Source organism: Dama dama, chromosome 17, assembly GCF_033118175.1.
Source record: "Dama dama isolate Ldn47 chromosome 17, ASM3311817v1, whole genome shotgun sequence".
NCBI classification, from domain to species: domain Eukaryota; kingdom Metazoa; phylum Chordata; class Mammalia; order Artiodactyla; family Cervidae; genus Dama; species Dama dama.
Genome location: NC_083697.1, coordinates 47474488 through 47498994, shown reverse-complemented (window position 1 = coordinate 47498994; position 24507 = coordinate 47474488). Strand labels below are relative to the sequence as shown.

At 40.2% G+C, this 24507-nt stretch overlaps 1 protein-coding gene across 1 annotated transcript in view; it reads left to right on the top strand.

The window, feature by feature from the left end:
* Nucleotides 1-24507, top strand: part of ADGRA3 (adhesion G protein-coupled receptor A3) — a 126110-nt gene that overhangs the window by 27316 nt on the left and 74287 nt on the right. Inside the window, exons 2-4 of the mRNA XM_061164469.1 lie at nucleotides 6650-6721; nucleotides 18020-18091; nucleotides 22757-22828. Of these exons, the coding sequence (XP_061020452.1) occupies nucleotides 6650-6721; nucleotides 18020-18091; nucleotides 22757-22828 (216 nt within the window). The remainder of the gene's footprint in view (nucleotides 1-6649; nucleotides 6722-18019; nucleotides 18092-22756; nucleotides 22829-24507) is intronic.

Genomic DNA, 24507 nt, shown 5'->3' with positions numbered 1-24507 from the left:
GGCACTGTTTGCCTCTTCAGTCTGCTACTTGGTCTGAATGTGAATCTGCACAAGTTCCCCAGCTTGCAAATTTTCTGTTGTTACTGTCTTTGAAAAAACAATAGTGCCTGTTTCATACTGTTCTTGTGAGGAATGAATGAGTGTGTATCTACATAGAAAAGAATGGCTGCAAGATAGACTCTCTCCAGTGTTCACCATTATGATCTTTTTTGTGGGGATGTGGTGACAGTCAAGTTGAAAAACATCCCCTGTGCTTTATGGATTTTACCTTGTCATGGGAGACATATAAATAGACCAATATCTGAGCAGAGTAATTTCAGATAATGAGAAGTGCTGTTAAAACAAGATAATGTGACAGAGTGAGGACAAAACATTTTTTGACCACCCAGAATTTTTTCTGCAGGAATGAATGAATGCATCCAGTTAACAAAAGGGTGCATTGATGAACAGACTGATAACATGTGGGGCAAAATGTGTGTAATTGCTGATGCCTTGCAGAATTAAATGTGATTTAAAAATAAAGATTATTCAGATTGATGGAGAGTTTTGAAATCCAGTAGATACTCTTATTCTTACTTGGTAGGAAGAATTAATTTAGAAATTAGCATTTGATTTTCGTTTGCCTGAAAACAGAGAATAAGCTGAGGCAGGAGCTGGCAAACTTTTTCTGTAACGGGCCAGACAGTAAATATTTTAGACTTTCCTGGCCAGCTTCCTTCAGCCCTGCTCAAATCTGCTGTCATAGCATCAAAGCTGCCATAGACAATATGTGAACAAACGGGCATGGTCGTGTTGCAATAAAACTTTAAGAACACTGAAATTTGGATTTCATAGATTTTTTTCATGTATCATAAAGTATTATTCTTTTGGTTTTCTTTCAGCCATTAAAAAACATAAAAAACCATTCCTAGAGCCCATGGGTTGTCAAGAAAACAAGTGGTGGGTTGTATTTGGCTGCCCCCAAGAGAACATGGGAAATAACCAGTTTTCATTAATGGGATAAATGAAGCAAAGTACTAAACATTCACTTTTGAGGAGTTAACATTTCTGATTTTAGCTTATCACAGGTGGCCCTAAAGGTTTAGGCAGTGTGCCCATTGTGTAAGTTAGTGACTCAGAAGCATAGCCTAGCCATATTGTCTATTTTTCTTGGACTTGATAAAGATGTAGCAATAACAGGTGCTCTTCTACATGATAAATCTAGTAGAAAATCAATTTGTATTATTATTTTAGCAAAGCAAAAATGTCAAGGGATGGAAGCGTTTAATATGTAAATATATGCCCTCAGTCTTCAGTATGTCTGATCTGTGTGAATAGCTAAAAGCTTCCTTGCCACCACCTCCATGCCCCCCCACCCCCATTCTTCGTGGTATCCATTTAATGGATGACTTAAACCAATCCCATATTCCTGGGACCAACTTAAATATTCAGTAATTAGCTTTTATAAACAATAGAGCAATGAGTAATTTTGTCATCTAAATATATAATTATATAATATTTAACATGTACTGTATTTTGTACATGTGCAGCTATGTCTTTTGGAGAAGGAAATGGCAATCCACTCTAGTATTCTTGCTTGGGAAATCCCATGGACAGAGGTGCCTGGTGGGTGGGCTACAGTCTCAAAAGTGTCAGTCATGACTTACTGACTGAACAATAGCCACAAAGTATGTCTTTTGGGTAAATTTCCAGAAGGGGAATTAATGGATCACATATTATATATGCATTTGTACTTTTGCCCTCCATAGTGCTTGTACTAATTTATAGCTAAATGAGTGGCTGTTCCCCTCTGAGTCCAAATGTGTTACCACATTTTCCCCGATTCTGGTACATGATTTATGGTAAGTTGCATTTCTTTTGTAATTAAGGCTGTGTATCCCTTCATGTGGTTATGATCCACCAGTGTCTACTTTCAGTGAACTATCTGTTGGCCTTTGCTAGATTTTCTATTGGGGATTTTTTTTTTAAAGAGCTCTTAAAGTATTTGGGAAATTAGTCCTTTGTCTTTGATAGTGGTTGTAAATATTATGTATCTTTTAACATTGCTATGGATTTTAAAAAGTAAAAAAGCTTTAAAAATACACTACATTTAAGAAAATAGTTTTGTTTGCACTTTTCCTTAGATCTGGAAAATCCTTGGTTATTATGCCTGTATATTAGGTATATCTGCCTACCTTCCATTTTCTTTTTCCTTTTTCTTGAGGCTGCCCTTGTTTTCACATGCCCCTCTGAGTCCCCTTTTCTTTCTCTTCTGGGACACTTGTTACTCTGTTTAGAGCCCAGCCTAATCCAGGACGGTCTTATCTTGAAACCTTAACTTCATTGCAGATACCTTTTTTCTAATTAAGGTAGCATTCACAAGTTCTTGGTATACCTTTTGGAGTCTCCCTGGTGACTCAGAATGTAAAGAATCTGCCTGCAATGCAGGAGACCCGGATTTGATCCCTGGGTTGGGAAGATCTCCTGGAGAAGGGAATGGGCAACCCACTCCAGTATTCTTGCCTCGAGAATTCCATGGACAGAGGAGCCTGGTGGGCTACAGACCATGGAGTGACAGAGACAGATGCGACTGAATGACTCACACTTTCATACGTTTTTGAGGAACACCATTCAACCCACTCTAATGACCCTATTTATCTTTTTTTTTCTTATTTATCTTTTTAGTCAAATCTTTTTTTTTTTTTTCAGGAAATTATGTTGATTTTAAGAGTTATATTCCTAACGTTTACTCTGAATATTTAATACTCTTGAAATATATTTTCAGTTCCTCTCAAAAGGAAAATGATTCTGTTGTCTTCTGCCATACAGAATGGGGATGCTGTGAACAGCATTCGATTCTGGGAGTTGAAATGGTATGCAGCTGAGAAATTGTAAGGCTGAATTTTTATTTCTTCCTGCTCCATAACTTTTTGATTAAAAAAAAACAAAAACTCTACATTTTGTCTTATTCCTTTTTTCATGTTTCAGGCATAAATTACACACCGAACTAACTTGTTTCTGGGTTAGATGGTACCAGTGGACATCAAACTCTTCTTGTGTTTGAATTCCAGAGGCATGAACCCATAAAAGCATTCCTGAGTGTTGTCTGTAGATCATTTGGTGGTAACATCATTAGTATAGAACAGAAATGAGTATATATAAGCTTTATAACTCTGGTCAAGTTTTACATTTTTCATTTAGTTACCTCCTAGAAAGTTTGAAATTTCAAAGGTGTCAGCAAAAATATTGATTATGAATAGGTTTTAGGTTTATAATGATACGTGATATTATGCACTTGCTAGTTCCACAGTCCCTCTGTCTCAAAATTGAATATAAAAACTGTCTGCAGAGTAGATTTATTCATACTGATCCTGTTTTCTTGCAAAAATCCTTAAACACATCAAATAATATGTAGACTGAATATATTAACATGAGGTTGTAAACTATATTTTTAAGGTTACAGTTATAACTTTTTAAGTGTGATAAAATATCTTCCCTTTTACTCTCGTCAATAAAGTCTGTCATTTATCGTACTAAAGCCTTTATGACTGAGCAAATGACAGGCCTTTTGCTGAAGCAATACCAGATCTCACTGAGAGTAATTCAGTCCCCATCCCGGCAGTTTTTCCCAAGCTACCTCTGTGTGCAGGTTTCATTCTCCATTCAGAAACAGCATAGTGGTGGCACTGAGCTTGGTAGCTTTGTGGAGTTTTCCTTTATTTCCTTATTCATTGCTTGTAAATTCTTAGTTACCATCCATTTCTTCAGCTTTGCTCGTTACAACATAAATAATTATAAAAAATTAAAAGAAGTTAGAAGGTGCTTGGGGATCATTCTTGCCTGATCTTTTCTGTCTTAAAAATGATGAAACTACCTAGAAAAGTGAAGTCTACGTAGAAGAGTGAAGTGACTTGTCAGAGACTGAGTCATTTATTACTGGTGAGATCTCAAAAGCTTGAGATAGCAACCACATTGTTCTTTGCACTGCTTTTACTGCCTTTTAAGTTGCAGTCACTACATAGACCTTTTTTGAATGTAAATAATGAAATGTGAGCTTTTAATCTCAGGAGAAATAAAGTATTCCTTCATTCAATGTTTATTTCTAAGATATACTCAAAATTAGCTCTGTTTCAACCTATACTTGGTAATTAAGATTCTTAGGTTTATCATCAAAGTCTGTTTCAAAGAGAAGAGTCATTCTAGCTATTTCAAAATACTGCAAGAATATAAAGACTGAGAGAGAAGTAGGAGCCTCATCATCAAGATAGTAATCATTGTGATATATTTCTTCCAAGTCTTTTTTGTCTCTACATTATATTCATTCCAGTCAATAGTGTCAGTTTTGTTCTTTGCCTTTTAACTGATTATAAGCATTTTCCTTTTTATCAAGTTTCCTTTAAAAGGATCATTTTTTTAATGGATGTGCACAATTTTGTTGTTTGGTATACCATCATTTGTTTACCTCCCCCTCTTACAAGAGCTGAACTCTTTGGTATAAATCATGCTTAAGTTAGATCATTGAATATATTTCTTGTTAGATTTGGTGACTTGTTAGCCCAGGACCCCTGCCTGTTTAGGAAGGCAAGGTTGGTAGCTCTTGGGTGTGGACTGCCGGAGAAAGGCTGTTACAGTGACCTTTGTGGCCTTGTCCAAGTCCAAGTCCATGTCCATGTTTGCTTTTGCCCATGCCTACTACTTTGCTTAAAGTCCTTTTGCAGCTTTGATTAGAGAAAATGATGTTTTAATTGGCATGTTCTTGATCACCATGTTTTTCTTGGTTCCAGTGGTTCAGGCCTTATCCTTGCTTTAGGAACAGGTTGGAGGAGAGGGGAAATACTACCTAGTGATATGCTTTGATTGCCAGATACATTTTGACTTCAGAAACATTAAAATGAGGGAAGATGTGTGTCTTAGAACCAAGGAAATAGAATCTGAAACATTATATTCATTGAGTGTGTTAGGTGTTTTCTGCTTTCTTTCTAGAATTATATGACGTATCAATAGATACTATTCTTCCCATTTATAAATGAGGAATTGTATTACAGAGAAATGGAGTGACTTGCTCATGACCAGTGTAATTGAACATGGTAGAGCTGGGCTTCAAGCACACATAGCTTGACTTTATCACAAAAATGCTGTGAAATGTTAATCTACATTAGCTTTTTTCTGTTTTTAACTTCAGGCTAAAGAAAATCAGTCAAATGGCTGTTTCTTTTTGCTTGCTTTCATACACCTAATGGACTCTTGTTTTCAAGAAAGATGAGAGTAAACAAAATGAAAATGAGTGCCTGAAACCTTTTGACCCTGGTGTTCTGTTAACATTTGTATGTACCGTGTTGCCCGTTCTGGATGGGGGCAGCCCTCAGCCTGTACCCAGTGTGAAGGGTCTGCCCCTGAAGTTGTACAACACCTTGTGGGCTGGAGAGTTTTCTGCCTGAAATGCCAGTAAGCGTGTCTCTTGACCAGCACTGGTGGTTTATATTGAAGAACAGGGGGTTTCGAGTGAAGTGTACCAGGGTTCCTGTTCCAGCTCTGCCATTTCCTAGTATGGTCTTGAGCCATTAATTTAACTCTTCTAAGGCTGGTTTTTTCATTTACTTTATCTCGTTGTTTCCACTCCCCCAAGTAAGGTAGCTTTAACATTTTTCCCTTCTATGTGGAAATAGTTACAAAGAAAGACCATGTGCACATGGTCTGCTCTTAGGCAAGTTGTGCCATGGTGGTGGCTCGACCAGGACTTCTCTTAAATCATTTTTTTCTTTCCAGTTTTTTAAAGAACATCATCGTAATCCATGAGTTGTAGTATTGCAGTACAGCTACCTGTGTCTGTGAATGTGTGCAAGAAGTATAATATTTTCACACATACAGGTTTGTACATAGTTAAGTTGCCAATAATATTCAGTATTATTGAAACGGCATCTAGAAGATGCTGTATTTCTCTTTCTAAAATGGTTTTATTTATTTATTTATCTGTTACTGGCTGTGCCGGGTCTTTCTGTGCAGGCTCTTCTGTAGTTGCAGTGAGCAGGGGCTACTCCGGATGCGGTGTGTGCGCTTCTCATCGCGGCGGCTGCTCTTGTGCGGCACGGCCTCTCGGGCACGTGGAGGCTCAGGGGTTGTGGCTCATGGGCTGAGCTGCTCCATGGCATCTGAGCTTTTCCTCGATTAGGGAACAAGCCAGTGAGTGTCCCCCGCGTTGGCAGACCGATTTTTTACCAGTGAGCGACCAGGGAAGCCCTGTATTTCTTTTCAAGTCAGTACTTGGTAGAGCTCTTTTTGTATTAAGTTTCCAGTTTTTAAGTAGGTATTCAGTTTATATAAATTAATTTTGTAAATGTATATGACATTCTTTATTCTTACACTGGACTTAGAGCTATTTTATGTTGACTTTTTATTTCAAATGTCTTGATTTAGGGTGACAAGAACAATTTAAGATGTGACAAGATGTGCAAATTAGCTATTTTGGGTTGTTTCTCAAAGAGAAGGAAGCTTCCACTTTTTCAGGCATCTCAAAAATTCTTTGGGTAATAAGTGACTTCTTAGACTATAGTTATAACTATAACTTATAGTTAAACTTAACCTATAGTTAAACGTAACAAGCTAAATTACTTTGATATTGATGATGTACATATATTAGGCAACTTACCTTTTTTTTTTTTGTCATTTTTAGGATTCTGAGTAACAATAAAATATCCGAGCTGAAGAATGGCTCATTTTCTGGGTTAAGTCTCCTTGAAAGATTGTGAGTATTCTTTTATTATCATCTCTTATTGGTATTTTGTTTACTACATTTCCAATGTAAGTCTGTTACTAAGCTATCAACTTTTCAAAATAAAATTGTTTTCCCAATTATGAAACATCTCAGAATTTTTTTTTTTTTTTCAGAATTGAATTTTAAAAAGCAATGCATTAAAGCAGAGGAGGGCAAGCTTTTGGTAAGGGCCAGATATTAAATAATTTAGGCTTTGTGGGCCGTATGGTCTCTGTCACTGTGACCCAGTTATGCCACTGTCTGGGGAAGGCAGCCGTGGACAGTGCATACACGAATCAGTGTGGATGTAACTTTGCTTATAAGACGGGCTGTGCAGCATGGTTGGATGACCCGTGGCTTTTATTTTTATTTATTTATTTATTTATTTTTGATCTGTGGCTTTTACAGCCTCCATGCTGTTTTGAAATTCTGGCATGAAATGTGTGTACCTTTTAAGTTGGTTCAGTAGAATTAAAAAAGACCTCATCCAAGGTACTTTTGTATAAACAACTTATTTTATTCAGCAATCTTTGAATAGGATCCTTTTGTTTTGCCTAACAGTTAGGTCTAGTTTTGCCTCTGACCAGATGTGTGACAGGTATCACTTATTTTTTGCCTTGATGATTTTGCACAGTGGATCTTTAATTTGCTTGTATGCTGAATGCTACTCTAGGATCATGTTTCCAGTTCCCATATTACTCACACCCTTCAGATAACGTTTCAGATACAGCAGGGAGCCGGTAACACAGTGAGCATCTCCGTTTCTGTTGGATAACAGACTTTCCTCATTTTCTTAGTTCTCATTTCTTCCCTTTCTCTATTTCCGTGTGGCCTTTCCTTGACTGTTTCACTTGGTGTCTTCTCCCGCAACTGGTTCTCACAGGACTTGATTGCTTTCATCACAAATGTGTTATTTAAGCACATAGCATCTAAAATTCTTCGTCTTTTTGGATATGTCTCTATTCCTTTCATTGAGATCAAATGTCTTTAAATTAGGTTATATTAGGGCCTTCCAGCTCCCCTCTACTCATTTACATATACATATATAACAATGTATTTACATTTACCTATGTAATATATGCATTTACATATATATAGCAGTGCATTCATGTGTGCATATAATCGTGTATATACACATATGTGTACACATACACACCTATAAAAGGATCTTTACACAGTAGTGCTCAGATTTTTTTTTTTTTATGTTTTCATTCGCGGCTTCCTGTCTTGTTCCACATTGTCCCTTTGCTTCCAAGGATGCTAGCCGCACCTCGTGTCCAGGCCTTTCCTTAAGAGAACCGTCCACACACATTGCATGGTCACTGGTCCAGGAATGGGTATCTGACCCAATTGAATCCAGTTGAGTTTTGCTTGGGGCTTTGGGGAGAGGCGTTTCCTCCCCGTCCTCAGAAGGATGGCTGTACTTCTGGTACAGAAGCCGCCATGCTGCGGGCTTGGGCCAGAGCTGATGCACAGAGAGTGGGGTCTGCCCGTTGGGTGAGCGGAGGGGAGCTGGCACGACCTCCCTAAAGCGGGACTCCCTCTGGACTGTTAAAGAGTCCTAAGAGGCGGCGTGATCCTGTTTAGTTTTCTGTTCCTTGTAAGAAAAGTCATCGTGCCTGACGGATACCCTGTCTCCCACGGCACAGTGTCAGGCCCTGCGTATGGGTGCTCAGTGACGCGGGGTCTGCGAGGTTTGCCCTTTCCAAGGGAAGGGAGATGGGCACTCCAGGGTGCTGTGGTGCGCCCGTGTTCAGGAGCACGAGTTACTTGTGGCCCCAGGATCGCTGCGGTGGTTCATGCACATCAGAAGTGTGGACAGCATTGTGGTACTGGGGGGTTTGACCTCAACATAGCAAATCCGGGGGTACACAATTCAGCCTGTGACAGTGACGTAGTGTTTTAGATTAACCCATGTATATTTTCCTTCCTTGTTTCCTAATTGCTCTGCCTCGGGAGAATGGATAACAGAACAGAAAAAAGGACTGTTCTGACCAGTGAGTTCCTGAAGTCCTAGTCCAAGTGTAGAAAAGAAGTTTCAAAAGATGTGAAAAATTATTCCTTACCTTGATGCATACTCTGTGGGCTAACTGGAGAGTTAGAGGGAGTATAGGCGGAGCTTACATGTTGGTGGGTCCCCAGGAAAGGGTTCTGTCTTTGCCTTCCTCCCTGTTCCTACCTGGGATGAGGGGGAGACAGGGAAAAAGATCACGTGAAGTCAATATAAGGTTCTGGATCCAAAGGGTCATCTGAGGCCTCTTTCCTGGCGAAGCAAAATCCCAGATTTTCCAGGATCCAGCATGATGTGGAGCAGGAGAGCTGGTCGTGTAGCCACTGAAGTGTGTGGGCTAGGACCATCTTTCTAAGGGTTTATCGAAGGGTTTCCCCAGGGAGCGGCAGGATAGGTTTGCGGTTTGTCAGCAGAGAGAGGGCGCTGTCTCTGCAGAATCCTGCTGGTTGCCAGGAGGTACTTTATTTTTTTTTTTTTTGCCAGGAGGTACTTTAGAGGTGTCCTGGGCTGCTTCTGGGAACCCAACTTAAGACCGAGCTAGCTGGATAAATGACTTCTTGTTTGTATAAATGACATCATTTTCAAGTCTTTCAAAAATTACCTGAAAACACTGTAGCAGACTTCTTCCTTTAACACTTCCCAGAATGGGATGTGGTATAAAAAGCAAGTGGTAGGTCAAGGAATTATTCAGACTAGGGCCAAAACTGTAAAAGTCTGGCTTAAAATTCCTGTAGCCAGGCCATGCAGAATAAGAGATGGGCTTAGTAGTGCTGGGTAGGGTGCACGGGGTAGAATGGTAGGGGCTGGCTGGGCTGAACTAGCTAGCATGTGTGCCCCAGAGATGGAGTAAAACCTGCAAGGCAAGCCGTCTTGGCAGTTCTTTTGGGTTAAAGAGTGGATTTCTTTAAGAGGATTAGTTTTCTCTTTTTTTTTTCCACAAAGTAAAACTGGTGTGGGTGGACACACCCCTTCCTACAAACTCCGTCTAGAATGGAACCTTTTTCTTTAGGCTTACCAGATTGTTCTTCCAAATGCTTGGTTTCCGTTTGGGAGCTTTCTTGTTTTCCATCATTTGTATTTGCTTTTGTCCCTCATAAGAAAGTAGCAGAGTGTGTGGTGTGTGTGCTTTTCTTTAAAAATTTTTCTTTGAATATAATTGATTTTCACTGTGTTAGTTTAAGGTGTACAGCAAAGTGAATCAGTTATACATATACATACTCTTTTTTTTTTTTTATAGATTCTTTGGAGTTTTTCTTTAGGGCTTGGGGTTTTTATTTTTAGGACATAATACCTCTTTATGACATCTTGGAAACTAGTTTCCTAGTTATGATCTACTTTTTTAAAAGATTAATTTGCATTCTTTTAAAAGTGTGTGCCATGGATAACTGATGTAGATTGATTGTATCATGTTAATTAAAACCATTAAAAAGGTAAATGGTCTGATATCGAGGCTTGGTACAAGTATTGTCTCAATCATTATTCTTTCCTGAGTAGCTAATCTAAATTTGTTCAGCAGATATTTATTAATTGCCCACACTGTCTTAGGATTGGGATTGTTGTCAAAGGTCCTGTCTTTAAAGAATTTTTGTTGTGATGGGGAGAAATAGAATAAACATAGCAAGCAAATTGATAGCATAAGTATAGGTCCCCCTGCTCCAGGTTCCATCCTGCATGGTATGGAGGACTGACTCTACTATACCATTTTACATGAAGGACTTGAATGTCTGGATATTGGTGTTTGTGGGGGTCCTGGAACTAAAGGAATGACTGTACTATGGGTAAACAAACATACAGCAGGGAGTGGCGTTTGCACACCTATGCACTATGTATGTGAGTTTTGTATGGTGATAGTGTGAAGGCTTAGAGCAAGTGATTGAACCTTGAGGAAAGAATATTATAGGCAGCCGGACTTTTAGGTGCAAAAGCTGTGCTGTGAAACGTGTTGCTTGTGTTTGAGGGGCAGCAAGGAGACCAGAGTGAGGCCAAAGACGTATTGGTGTGACAGATTCTAGAGGGTTATTGCAAGGACCTTGGCTTTTACTATGAGCTACTGTGAGCAGTAGTCATGTATGGATGTGAGAGTTGGACTGTAAAGAAAGCTGAGCACCGTATGGAAACTAAGAGCATCAAGAGGGGGGAATGAAGAAGGAAGTCATAGGGCCTGGACTCCATCTCAGGCCTGTCTGTGCTGATCGTGCGCGGCCACCTCTCCAGTGGACTCTGAACTCTGTGCTTAGCGCCTGTGGGAATGACAATGGAAGGATAAGACCCCCCTCTGGGCAGGGGAATCTTGAAGAAGAGACACTAATCACCCCTGCCTCCGGACACTATCTATCAGAATGTAAGCACAGGCTTATCAGTTATTAACTATTTGGAACGTAACTGCGGGCTTATTGATTATTGACTGTTTGAACACATAACACGTGAATGATGGGGTTATTGTAGTTGTATTTACCCTTCCTTTGTTTATGTAAGTCTCAAGGGAATTGGGGTAGTGGGTTTGGACACATGGGGTATAAAAGATTTTCACAAATGCTGGTCGGGGCCCTTGGCTAAGAGGAGACTCTGCCTTGGGTCCACCGGTGTAATAAACTGCACTCCACTAAAAAAAAAAAAAAAAAGAAAAAAAAAAAAAGCTGAGCACCGAAGAATTGATGCTTTTGAACTGTGGTGTTGGAGAAGACTCTTGAGAGTCCCTTGGACAGCAAGAAGATCCAACCAGTCCATCCTAAAGGAAATCAATACTGAATATTAATTGGAAGGACTGATGCTGAAGCTAAAGCTCCAATACTTTGGCCACCTGATGGGAAGAACTGACTCACTGGGAAAGACCCTGATGCTGGGAGGGATTGGAGGCAGGAGGAGAAGGGGACTACAGAGGATGAGATGGTTGGATGGCATCACCGACTCGATGGACATGAGTTTGAGTAAGCTCCGAGGGTTGGTGATGGACAGGCAGGCGTGGCGTGCTGCAGTCCATGGGATCGCAAAGAGTCAGACACGACTGAGCGACTGACTGTCTTCCCAGCCCCAGCGGGGCTTCCCAGGTGGCGCTGGTGGTAAACAACCCGTTTGCCCGTGCGGGAGACAAAAAAGATGCAGAATTGATTCCTGGGTCCGGTTAGTCCTTTGGAGAAGGGTATGGCAACCCACTGCAGCATTCTTGCCTGGAGAATCCCTTGGATGGAGGTGCCTGGCAGGCTTTGATCCATTGGGTCTCAAAGAGTCGGACACGGCTGAAGTAACTTAACGCGCACACACTGTACGCAGAGGATGCTCTGACTGCTGGAATGAGGGGTTGGGATAAGGGGGAAGTAGGGAAGTGAATGAAAGTCGCTCAGTTGTGTCCGACTTTTCGTGACTGCATGGACTATACAGTCCATGGAATTCTACAGGCCAGAATACTGGAGTGGGTAACCTTTCTCTTCTCCAGTGTATCTTCCCAACCCAGAGATCAAAGCCAGGTCTCCTGCATTGCAGGTAGATTCTTCACCAGCTGAACCACAAGGGAAGCCCAAGAATACTGGGGTGGGTGGCCTATCCCTTCTCCAGCAGATCTTCCTGACCCAGGAATCGAAACAGAGTCTCCTGCGTTGCAGGCAGATTCATTACCAACTGATTTATCAGTTCAGTTCAGTTCAGTCACTGTCCAACTCTTTGCAACCCCATGAATCACAGCATGCCAGGCCTCCCTGTCCATCACCAAGTCCCGAAGTTTACTCAAACCCATGTCCATTGAGTTGGTGATGCCATCCAACCATCTCATCCTCTGTTGTCCCCTTCTCCCCTGCCCTCAATCTTTCCCAGCATCAGGCTCTTTTCAAATGAGTCAGCTCTTCACATCAGGTGACCAGAGTATTGGAGTTTCAGCTTCAGCATCAGTCCTTCCAATGAACACCCAGGATGGACTGGTTGGATCTCCTTGCCATCCAAGGGACTCTCAAGAGTCTTCTCCAACACCACAGTTCAAAAGCATCAATTTTTCGGCGCTCAGCTTTCTTTATAGTCCAACTCTCACATCCGTACATGACTACTGGAAAAACCATAGCCCTGAGTAGACAGACCTTTTTGTTCTTGAGCTATCGGGGAAGTGTTAAATCTAAGGTAATTTAAAGCCCATAATCTCTGTTTAGAGACTAGTGCCCTCATTTGGACTGGTGGTTGTCCAACTTTGTGTGCAGTAGAATCACTTGGGAGGACTTGATAAAGCACAAACTAGAGCTCCTGATACTGTGCTGGTTTTTGAGGTGGCTGTGAGATGTCCAGGTGTAGGTGTTGAGTTAGACTGCTGTGTATGCAATAGGGAACTCAAGGGAATGGTGAGCTTGGGCTGCAGATACAGTTGTGAGCCTAGAGAGGGGTGGTGATGATTGCCTCAGAGAAAGTAGTTGTGGCACCCAGGCTTTAGTTGCCCACGGGGTATGGTATCTTCCCAACCCAGGGATCGAACCTGCGTCCCCTGCATTGGCATGCAGATTCTTATCCACTCTCCCACCAGGGAAGAAAGACTTAGCTCTTTTAACAACCATTAAGATAGTCCTTTAATTTTGTTTATGCAATTCTTGTGTGCCTTTTCATTTATATTTTAATGAAGCAACATTCAGATTTAGCTGTATATCCCCAACTTAAACTCATGTTCACTAGGGAAGTTGTGGGTTGGTAAAGGCAGGGAGGAGGAGGGCAGTATTAAAGAATTTGACTATAAATGTCTTTTGGCAATGCCTGATTAATATGGCTATTATTAAATATTATATAATATGTCAAGGATTTTTTATTATTGAAGAAAAAGTGCATCTTTAAATCATATTATAGTCCTCGGTTATTCATGAGAGGTATTTTGTAGAAACACATGCAGTACATCATTGACCATAAATTTATGTACTGCTTTAGCTAAATCACTTCCTGTTGTAGATACTCTTTAAAATCTGATAAACGAAACATATGTTTTAAAAAAATAGAACTGACATCGTATATTTCTTTTTGCAGAACTTTTTTGCTTATATAGGTCAAAAACATTGATTCAGTTTTTTCCTAAAATCATATTTTTGCAATAAAGAATTGGGGTCAGTTGTGGCGGGGGGCGGGGGCAGGGAGATGAGAACTAATAAATTGAGCCTGAGGACTAGTTGTAATTCATGGGACTAAAAATAGTGGGAACAAAATTTGTTTTAAAAATTTCAACATACAGAAAATTGAAAGAATGATGTAGTAATCTCCCACATTACCAATTTACCTACTCAGTCATTAATAACAACATGCTATTATTGTTTTCCTTTATATTGGAGTGCGCCTACATATACATGTTTGCTGAATTATTTGAAAGTCAATTGCAGACATCATGACCTTCTACTTTTATTGAGAAATATTAGTGCTTATGCTGTGAATATCCTAATGATTTTGTGGCTAGCTCTAATTGACTGAAACGACTCTATGGTGAAGGTCAGGTAGTGTAATCCTGTCTCTCAGCCATGGTTGACTTTTCCATCCATTTATCATCTGTCTCAGCCCATTCTGGCCGCTGTAACGAGATGTCATGAGCTGGGTGGCTCATGAACAGCATCTCTCAGTTCTGGAGGCTGGAGTCCAGGATCAAGGCTCTGGTAGGTTTGGTGTCCAGTGAGGGCCCACTTCGTACTTGGCCGTCTTTTTGCTGCAGTCTCTCTCATGTGGTGGAAGGGGAAGCGGGAGCTGTTTGAGTCTCTTTTTTAACAAAGGCATTAACCTCACTCATGAAGTCTCTGCTCTTATGACCTATCCACCTCCCAAAGACCCCATCTTTGTGGAACATAAAATCTGAGTTCTGATTAATGAAATACTTATTAAGTAATGGTAACCAGAATTGACCCTATACTATGTTTAAAGAATGTTTCCTATCTTTATAGAATTGCAAGGTACTTGGGGGTTCAGTTTTATTTAGAAGAACCTGGCTCTGATTTGTAGGGTGGGTGGAGTGGGATTGCAATTTTGCTGCTAGCTTGCAGAAGAATATTTAATGCATAAGGTTGGGAGTGAGACATGGAGAAGGCAGAACAGGGTTTGTTGGCGGATGTTTATGTGCCCAGGATTCACTGGTTGTGCCTCCAGAGAAGCGTTCTTGAGAATTTCTGGTCAACCTCCGTCGCCTGGTATGAAACAGAATGGAGAGTGCAGGAAGCCAGTGTGGATGGCACCTGGGGAGCGCTGGGTTTGTAGCAGGGGCTGACCAGTGCTGTGAGGGGCAGGGGGCCGCTTTCATCAGGCTGTTTTGTGAAATTGCCAGGAAACATGCCTACGAACCAGTCCTAGTGGTGCAGCTTTGTCTATATTGATAGTTAGAATGAGCCATTAAGGAAGAAGAGCATGTTATGAAGTAGGCCATACAACAGTGAGTTTTCATCAGCCGATGTCAGTGAAATTGAATGTACCTCCCTCACTGGATGACAGGAAGCACATGGATCTGAGTCCACTGCAGTAAGACTTCCTCGGTGTCCTTTTTTTCAGCACCAGTAGACCAAGCAGGTCAGATGCTTGAGGAAGTGAACTGAATATTCTTCTGTTGAGTAGTTTAGGCTGCTTCTTACAGGCTAGACTGCCCATGATAGGGCAGGAGTGACAAATGATCCCAGAGACGTGTCACCTCAGTGTTGTGATAACAGGCGGCACCAGTGGTCCAGGATCTGCTTTCAGGAAAACTTTATTTCTCAAATAAGTGAGGTACTAAAGGACCCGGGAGGTACACGGTACCCTGGGTTTGTATTGCCCTTTGCTCTGCATTTCTGCATTGTTTCACCAACTGCGTGTGTGCGTGTGTGTGTGGGGGGTGCTGTGGGTGGGTGTAAGTCACTTTAGTCTTGTCCAACTCTTTGTGACCCTATGGACTGTAGCCCATCAGGTTCCTGTGTCCATGGGATTCTCCAGGCAAGAATACTAGGGTGGATTGCTATGCCTTCCTCCAGGGATCTTCCTGACCCAGGGATCAATCCTGTATCTCTTATGTCTGCTGCATTGGCACGCAGGTTCTTTCCCACCAGCGCTCCCTTGGAAGTCCAATTATGAGAATAATGATGGATATTTAGGAGGGTTGATGTCAGAAGCTCACACCTACATGGAAGGGGGAATGTTGCCTTTGTTTGGGAAAGACTCCCAGGTGAAGAGAAGTTGGGAGGGTTTCTGTTCACAGTCTGACCTGAGGTGCTCTGAGAGATGACCTGAGGCCACTCAGGCCTCCCGTGGACAAGGTTATGAGTGAGTCCTGATGAATGGGCCCACTTTGGGTGTCTAGTAGAGTTGAAGAAGCAGGCCACGAGGATTGCTCTCTACAGATGTTAGCTGGACGTTAGTGTGGGGTGACTGGAGAGTTTCAGCTGAGCCCAAGCAGAACCTTTGAAAGTGAAAGTCGCTCAGGTTTGTCCAACTCTTTGTGACCCCGTGGATTATACAGTCTGTGGAATTCTCCAAGCCAGAATACTGGAGTGGGTATCCTTTCCCTTCTCCAGATCTTCCCAACCCAGGGATTAAACCCAGGTTTCCTGCATTGCAGGTGGATTCTTCACCTGCTGAGCCACAAGGGAAGCCCGAGCAGAACCTTCAGTGACAGGCCAAATCTGCCCTAGAGGAAGGCTCTGGCTGTGATGCTCACTGCTGCCCCCAGTGGTCGTGTGCTGGCATGGAAGGGCCAAGCATCAGGGGAGAATGGGGATACAGCAGCCCCCGCCCCACCCGAGGTTTCGGTTTCCACAGTTTTATTTACTCATGGTCAACTACAGGTGGAAAATATTAAATGGAAACTTACAGAAATAAACAATCCGTGAGTTTTAAATTACACACCGTTCTGAATAGTGTGATGAAATCTCACACCATCCCACCCAGGGCGTGAATTAACCCTTTGTCCTGCACATCCTGCTCCTCAGTCCCTTAGTAGCCATTCCGGTTATCAGATCCACTGTCAGGATATCACAGTTTGTGTTCAGGTCACCCTCATTTTACTCAGTAACAGCCCCAAAGCATGAGAGTACTGATGTTGACAGTTTGGATGTGCTGAAAAGACTTGACACTTGATTTAAGTTAAATGGTGAAAGTTCTTGACGTAATAAGGAGAGAAAAAATCTGGATGCTGAGGTTGCTAAGATCCGTGGTAGGAATGAATCTTCTCTCTGAAATTGTGACCAAAAAAAATTGTACTAGTTTTGCTGTTATATCTCACACTGCAGAAGTTACGGCCATAGTGTGTGGTAAGTGCTGAGGGAAAAGGCATTGCGTGCATGTTAAGTCACTTGGTCGTGTCCGACTCTGTACAAACCTATGGACTGTAGCCTGCCAGGTTCCTCTGTCCGTGGGATTTCCCAGGCAGGAATACTGGAGTGGGTTGCCATGCCCTCCTCCTGGGGATCTTCCTCACCCAGGGATCAAACCCTTGTCTCTTATATCTCCTATATTGGCAGGTGGGTTCGGTACCACTGGGAAAATGGAAAAGGCATTGCATTTGTACAGTAAGATATTTTGAAAGAGAAAGACTGATTTTATGAACTTTTATCCTATGGTTATATTTGTTCTATTTAATTATTGTTGATCTCTTACTGTGCCTAATTTATAAATTTTGTCATAGATATGTAAGTATAGAAAAAAAAACATAGTATATAAAGGATTTGGCACTATTTTCAGTTTCAGGCATCCAGTGGGGGTCTTGGAATGTATTCCACATGGATAAAGTGGGGACTCCTGTCAGTTGTGGTTGCTCTCAGATGCCGTTGCATTGAGGACTGGTGGATGGATCTTGGTTTTGAGCTATATACTGTGAAATAACACACTGTTTTATAGAAAGCCTAGCCGTAGAAGTCTTGGGAGGATAAAATATTAACAGTGAAATGACATGAATTTTAGAGTGTATAGTGTTGATAACGATTTGAAAGTTTTTAATTTAATTATGCTTGTCACAAATACAGTCTGATTTATTTTGATAGCTAAAGTGTAACATACTAAGGAAGAGACTATAAAAATAATGTATAAGATTGTCATTTAGTCATAACTTTGAGTTGGAGTAATATTAGGATGCACATCTTTTTGACATATACCTTTATTCTATATTGCCCAACACAAATGGCTTCAGAACCAGATTTCTTGATTTTGAATTCTTGCTTTGCCACTTACTGCTGGGCTGATTTTAGTCAGTCTGTTTGGCTTCAGTTTCCTTTCATTCCTTTTACTGTCGTTGCTGTTTTCTGTATAGCAGGTAAGTGCAGTATGCTTACATATTTCTTACAGTGTTGAGATGTAAGTAACTTTTATTTTGTCTTTAACAGGGACCTCCGAAACAATCTTATTAGTAGTATAGACCCGGGTGCCTTTTGGGGACTGTCATCGCTAAAAAGATTGTAAGTGTTTGAATTGCTGGCTTATGAATTTGAACCATTTCTTTTTAAGTAACTGTTAACCTACTTCAAACTTTAACATGATAAAAAAGTGGCTTTTTAATAATTTTTAGAAGTTCATCTAAGATAGAAAAGCAGACTGTTTAATGTAAGTAGCTCAGAAGGCAGTTTATTTATACAGCAATTTGATTTGTTGGTGGTAGATGGTTACATCCCTCTTATGGTAATAAAATCATTATGGTTGGCTTTGCCAGCGGGCATAATCTGTAGATGACTTTCAACTTACGAATGCATTTAAACAATCTATTGTAAATGCCCTAAAAATTGAGACCTCTTTCTATTTTTTTTTTTCATTTATTTTTATTAGTTGGAGGCTAATTACTTTACAGTATTGTAGTGGGTTTTGTCATACATTGACATGAATCAGCCATGGATTTACATGTATTCCCCATCCCGATCCCCCCTCCCACCTCCCTCTCTACCCAATCCCTCTGAGTCTTCCCAGTGCACCAGGCCCGAGCACTTGTCTCGTGCATCCAACCTGGGCTGGTGATCTGTTTCACTATAGATAATATACATGTTTCGATGCTGTTCTCTCGAAACATCCCACCCTCGCCTTCTCCCACAGAGTCCAAAAGTCTGTACATATGTGTCTCTTTTTCTGTTTTGCATATAGGGTTATCTTTACCATCTTTCTAAATTCCATGTATATGTGTTAGTATGCTGTAATGTTCTTTATCTTTCTGGCTTTCTTCACTCTGTATAATGGGCTCCAGTTTCATCCATCTCATTAGAACTGATTCAAATGAATTCTTTTTGATGGCTGAGTAATATTCCATGGTGTATATGTACCACAGCTTCCTTATCCATTCATCTGCTGATGGGCATCTAGGTTGCTTCCATGTTCTGGCTATTATAAACAGTGCTGCGATGAACATTGGGGTGCACATGTCTCTTTCAGATCTGGTTTCCTTGATGTGTATGCCCAGAAGTGAGGCCTCTTTCTATTAATGATTTAAAAATCTTGCCAATTTCCTATATATTTTATCTATATGTTATTTCAAAACCCGAAGACCAGTTTTTATTATTTCCGAGACGAAGCACTCTTGCTTTCCTTATCGTGTTCTGGTCACAACTGCTTTGTGAGAGTGCTCATATTTTAGAGGTCACCCAGTGCTTCAGCCATGTGGACTGCCCCACTACCCTTGATTCCTTCTGAATGCATTTATTGAGTGCTGACTGCTTACTATGCTTGGACTTCCCCGGAAAAACTCACAGACTCTTAGGGGCAAATCGATAGTGAAAATGCATCCTAAATAATAATAATAATATTACTGCCAGGGAAAGGAGGGACCACCTGAGATAAGAATGACCTGCCATGAGAGCAGCCAGCGTTTCGACTTGACCTTGCTCCTGAGGGCTGAATGTGTATTGAAGAATAACAGAAAGATCTCTGTAAGCCGAGTGGACACAGGTGTGAAAGAACAAATGCTTTGACCAAAGCATTAAGTAGAAAGGGGAAAAGAACATTGGAATGTAAGGTCAGTCAGGAAGAGACCAGGCTTTTGATGACCTCCTGCCATGTTGAAGAATTTCAAATCTTTTAGACAGTGGGGAACTGGCAAAACTATTTTTGTTGACATGATCAGATTAGTGACATCAGAGCTGCAGTGGATCAAGCTAGGTTTAGACTTCAGTGAAAGTATTTTCAACGTATAGAGATGTCACTGAAGTGGAAAGACAGATCAGCATCAATTCAGTTAAACAAACATTTATCAAGTCCATCCTCTGGGCCCAGGAGTGAGCCAGCCTCCAGAGATACAAAGGGAACTAACTCAGGAGCCCCTTGGAAGGTTTACAGTCTAGTGGAATCATGTATACCAACCAAGATCTTGGATATGGGTTTGGAATATACTCCCAGAGAGATAGGGCAATCGCTGGTGTTCAGCTGTTACGGGTCTTTGAAGCAGTGGGGACTTGCCAGACTGACGTAAGCAGGAGCGTGGACCAGGGCCATCAGCAGGCTACATGCATCTCCAGACACAGTCCTTAGGGAGTGGAGGGCAGCAGCTCGCTGAGCTTGATTTGTAACAGTGAGTCATTTTCTCTGTGCTTCTTACTAGGACAAACTGATACCTTGTTTGGATGGAATGTGAGTCCTCACATAGGGAGAAGGAGTAGGAGTGTAGCTGCTAGAGCTGCCCTATCAAACTCTGGGGCTGAGGCCAAAGCATTTTTGTTTCAACTGTCCCTCCTGGTGATTCTGATGCTAAAGCTGGAGAATTACTAGAACTAGTTTTTGCAAGAGGAGGGAGGAGTGTGGTATCATGGCCAGACAAGTCCACTTATTCTCTCCTTCTGTGATCCATGTGACCGTCCATGTTCTGTTTTCTGGTAATAGGGAGCTTAATATGATATCTGCACATTGAGGTAGGGATTGAAGGAAATTTGACTCTTAATAAAAAGCAGCTTCATCAGGATCTTTCAAGGATACTGCAAAATAGCCTACGTTCTCCATTAGTTCTTTATCCTTCAGTAAATAATTTTTCACATATTGCTATCCAAAATAAAATTAAAATTTTCTTGTTCAGTAGCACTTAATTTAATTACCATGATTGTCCCAGATGTTGCCTTGGCATTTTTTCATTGCATTACACATTAAGTAGTCTTTGGTGTTCATGCCTAGGAAGGTAATTGTCATTTATAATCTTCCCACTAGAAAATTCGTTCTTAATTCCAAACAGCTAAGTTGGCATACAGCTTGCACGCTGAGAGAGTTCTATATGAAAACTCAATGAGATAGAAAGGTATTCTGCTAGTCACTTCTTAACTACAGGCGCTTTTTCCTATGAGGCCTTAAATCATTCAGTTGTGCATCTCACTCAGCAACCACATATAAAGTGTTTTTGTAAGTGTCCCGTGCCTTTGCCTTTATTTTATAGATAATTTGGATCAGGAAGATTAAGTCAGTGGCTTTCTGAAGAATAAACTACCAGAAGTAGGTAAAACCTAGACCCATTCAGTTTTTCTTTTGCTTTATCAACAAAATTCAAGCTGATTCTCAATTCAAATGAAAACTCATTATCAGTACCTAAATTCCATTTTAAATAGGTATAGCTATAATGAAATTGTTTCCCAAAGAATCAATGGTAATTACACCATTTAAAGCTCAGAACTGAGACAAGATAATGAATAGAGCTCAGAAATGCTTGTTTAAGCAACACTTCGCAAGATGATGCCTCATTTTCTTAAATAGTAAAGCCCAGAAATAGAAGGAAAATCAGCCAGAATAAAGAAAAGTGCCACACGATTAAATACTTAGTTTTAATATTCTGAGGAGCTAGAGCATAATGAATGTAGTTAAAAACTTGTATTGCTTAAGATTTTTTTTAAATCAAAAGTTGCCCTAAGAAAGGGGAAACAGGGCTATGAAATTTTTGAATACCAGGGGTTACCTAAATTAGCTTTCAAAATACCTAAAGGAAAAAATTAATGAGTCGGTACTGAATTCAAATATGAAGTCTTTGTAATTTCTATCAGACTAATACCCCCTCCCCCCCCATTACCAAGTGTATAATTTAGAATCTGACAGTTTTAGTTTAGAAACGGTTGGTATAAGTCTCTAAAGAGTAACTCAGTGAATATGTCCTGGTCTATTACAGAGAATAATATGGACTGTGAAGAAAATATGATAAAAATATTTTTTAAAGTTTGGCTGAGAAAGCTTGTTTTACTTCTTTTATTGAAATTAAAAATGACCAATAATCCCAAATCTTAACAACTGATAAAAACAAAGGTTCATTGTTTGAGGGCTTCCATACTAAATCCACTGATGGGAAATGATGAAAGCTATGCTCTCTTATTTGAAGAAATAGTCAATTATCTCCTAATTAAAATAAATCTAATTGAAGTGTAAAAGTGTGTTCACTGTGCTTGGTATGAAGAAGTATAGTGTAGAAAGAACAAAATACTAAAATTATTGCAGAGAAAAGGAAAAAAGTTACATATGTTGAGGAGGAGAAAAAAAATGATTTCAAAGTAGCATTTGATAGGAACTATAAGAAGTTTAGGAGTGACTGAAAAAAAATGGGCCATTACCTAGATATTGTTATAAAGTAATTTGGCTTGGAGCCTAAATGACAGATTTGTAAAGTAAAAGCTAACTCAGTTGTTTTTTCATTACAGTCAAAACTTCTGAGTATTTAAGGGATGAAGTTAGCATTAAGTTTCACTTGTTCTTGAGGAAATAAAAGTTTTGGCATTGTGATAATGTACCCTTTTACCCATTGTCTCTTGGATGTTGCCTTATATCAGCCCTATTCCCTAACTTACCCAGAGTGATTAGCTGTGTATATCATCACAGGCAGTAAGATAGATTGAGTCTCATTTTTACTACTTTGGTTTTATCTTGAGTCATTTTACAGGAGTAAATGCTTTAAATATCAAGGGCACTGTAATTAAACAGCGTTTAGTTTGTATGTGCCAGAAGTAAGTGAAAGCAAGGATTATTTCTTCTCTCAGTGCTGCACTTGAGATAAGTGAATATTTTAGAGATGCTTAAAAGAAAAGTCTTGCGTGATACTTGGGTGCCATTCTTGAATATCAAATGTATGAAACCTTCATTAACCAAGAGAACTAATTGAAGATACTTTTTCCCTTTCTTCTTAGGGATCTGACAAACAACCGAATAGGGTGTCTGAATGCAGATATATTCCGAGGACTCACCAATCTGGTTAGGCTGTAAGTACCTCTGTCTTTTGTATTATAATACAAGGAAGCATTTGAACCAGTACCCAAATTTTTATGACCACTTATATGTTTAAAATAGCAACTGTAGAGGTTATAGAACTGGTAGGGGGATAGTTCAGTTCAGTTGCTCAGTCATGTCCTCTCTTTGCGACCCCATGGACTGCAGCATGCCAGGCTTCCCTGTCCATTACCAGTTCCCGAAGCTTGCTCAAACTCATGTCCATCGAGTTGGTGATGCCATCCAACCATCTCATCTCTTATCATCCTGTTCTCCTCCTGCCTTCAACCTTTCCCTGGGAAAGATTGAAGGTAGGGGATAAGGAGCTGGAAATTTAATCATGGAGATATAATGTCATCAGAATATAATAATGCATTACATCCACTGCTCCACACGTACATGCACACACGCAATGTAGAGAATAGGTCCATATTGAGACACATGATCAAAAGCTTTGATGGTTTGGGAAAATTTCTTTGAAGAGGTGAATCTTGAGCTAATGGTCCAGATCTTTAGAAAGGAAAAGAAGTCAAGCAAATGATACAGGGAGGTAGAAATCAGAGCGAGGCCAGTTTGTCAAGGTGAAGGCAGATACAGTCTTATGCGTAGATTGACTGTTTAAGTCACTCCTCTGACCTTGTGGTTATAGGTGACCTGTTGAGCTTTTCTGTTTTTCACTTATACAGTAGGATTAATAGTACCTCAAAGTTACTATAAGGATTAATTAGCATTTGAATTATCTATAACTTGTTTGTTATAATTTGTATCTAACATAAATGGAGAACTTTGTGTATACTGTCAAATATGTTTTAGTGTTATGTTAAGAATCTGAGAGTAACTAGAAATAAGGACAGTTACCTGTAATAGAGCTTTATACAAGAGTGTATGAAAGGCAGACTGAAGCTTAGAACTGATTCAGTCCTAGGAGGCCGCTGGAAGATGTTGATGTGGGGAAATGGCATAAATCATGCTTTAGAGAAGAGCAATCTGGAAATAGGGTGTAGCATGGAAGGCAGGATTTTGAGGTAGAAGTTCTAGTTCTGAGATGGCCTATGCTTGGCTCTTTTTCTCTGTAGCTTTTTATGGTGTTTCATCTGTTTTGTTCAAGTTAACTTTGAAGAAGCCATTTGGGCTTAAGTACTGAGATTATCTCATCTCTGCAGTAAGTGAGGGGTCTCACTTGTCAGAACAGAACTAAGTACTCCTGCTTCTCAGCCAGCAAATTGTGTTTCTCAGTGTGCCCTTTAGCTCTGGGGGAAAGATAGATGGCCCAAGTTTATGTTTTTAAATAAAAGATTGATTTGGTGTACAGCTTTACTCATTGCTAGAAATCAGTTAAATCTATTACGGTTTTCTTTTTTTGTAACTGGATTATAAACAGTTTTGTTTCAGTGCTTTTATTATCTCGAGATTTTTTTATTTTTGGTTTTGAGGAATATGTAAAAATTGGCAACCTGAGTCATTTATGGAGAAAAATTTGTTATGTTTTTGAGTAGTGATGAATCAAATAGTGAAAGAGGGAATCTGAAGTTTACCATTTTCTTGACTTTAGTTCCAGATGGATTTAGAGCTTTGGTCTAGGGATTTTTGACCCAACAACAAAAGTTCTTTAGGCAAAAGTGTTGTTCTGGACATTATATTAAACAAGGTTACTATACACTTACTTTTTTGT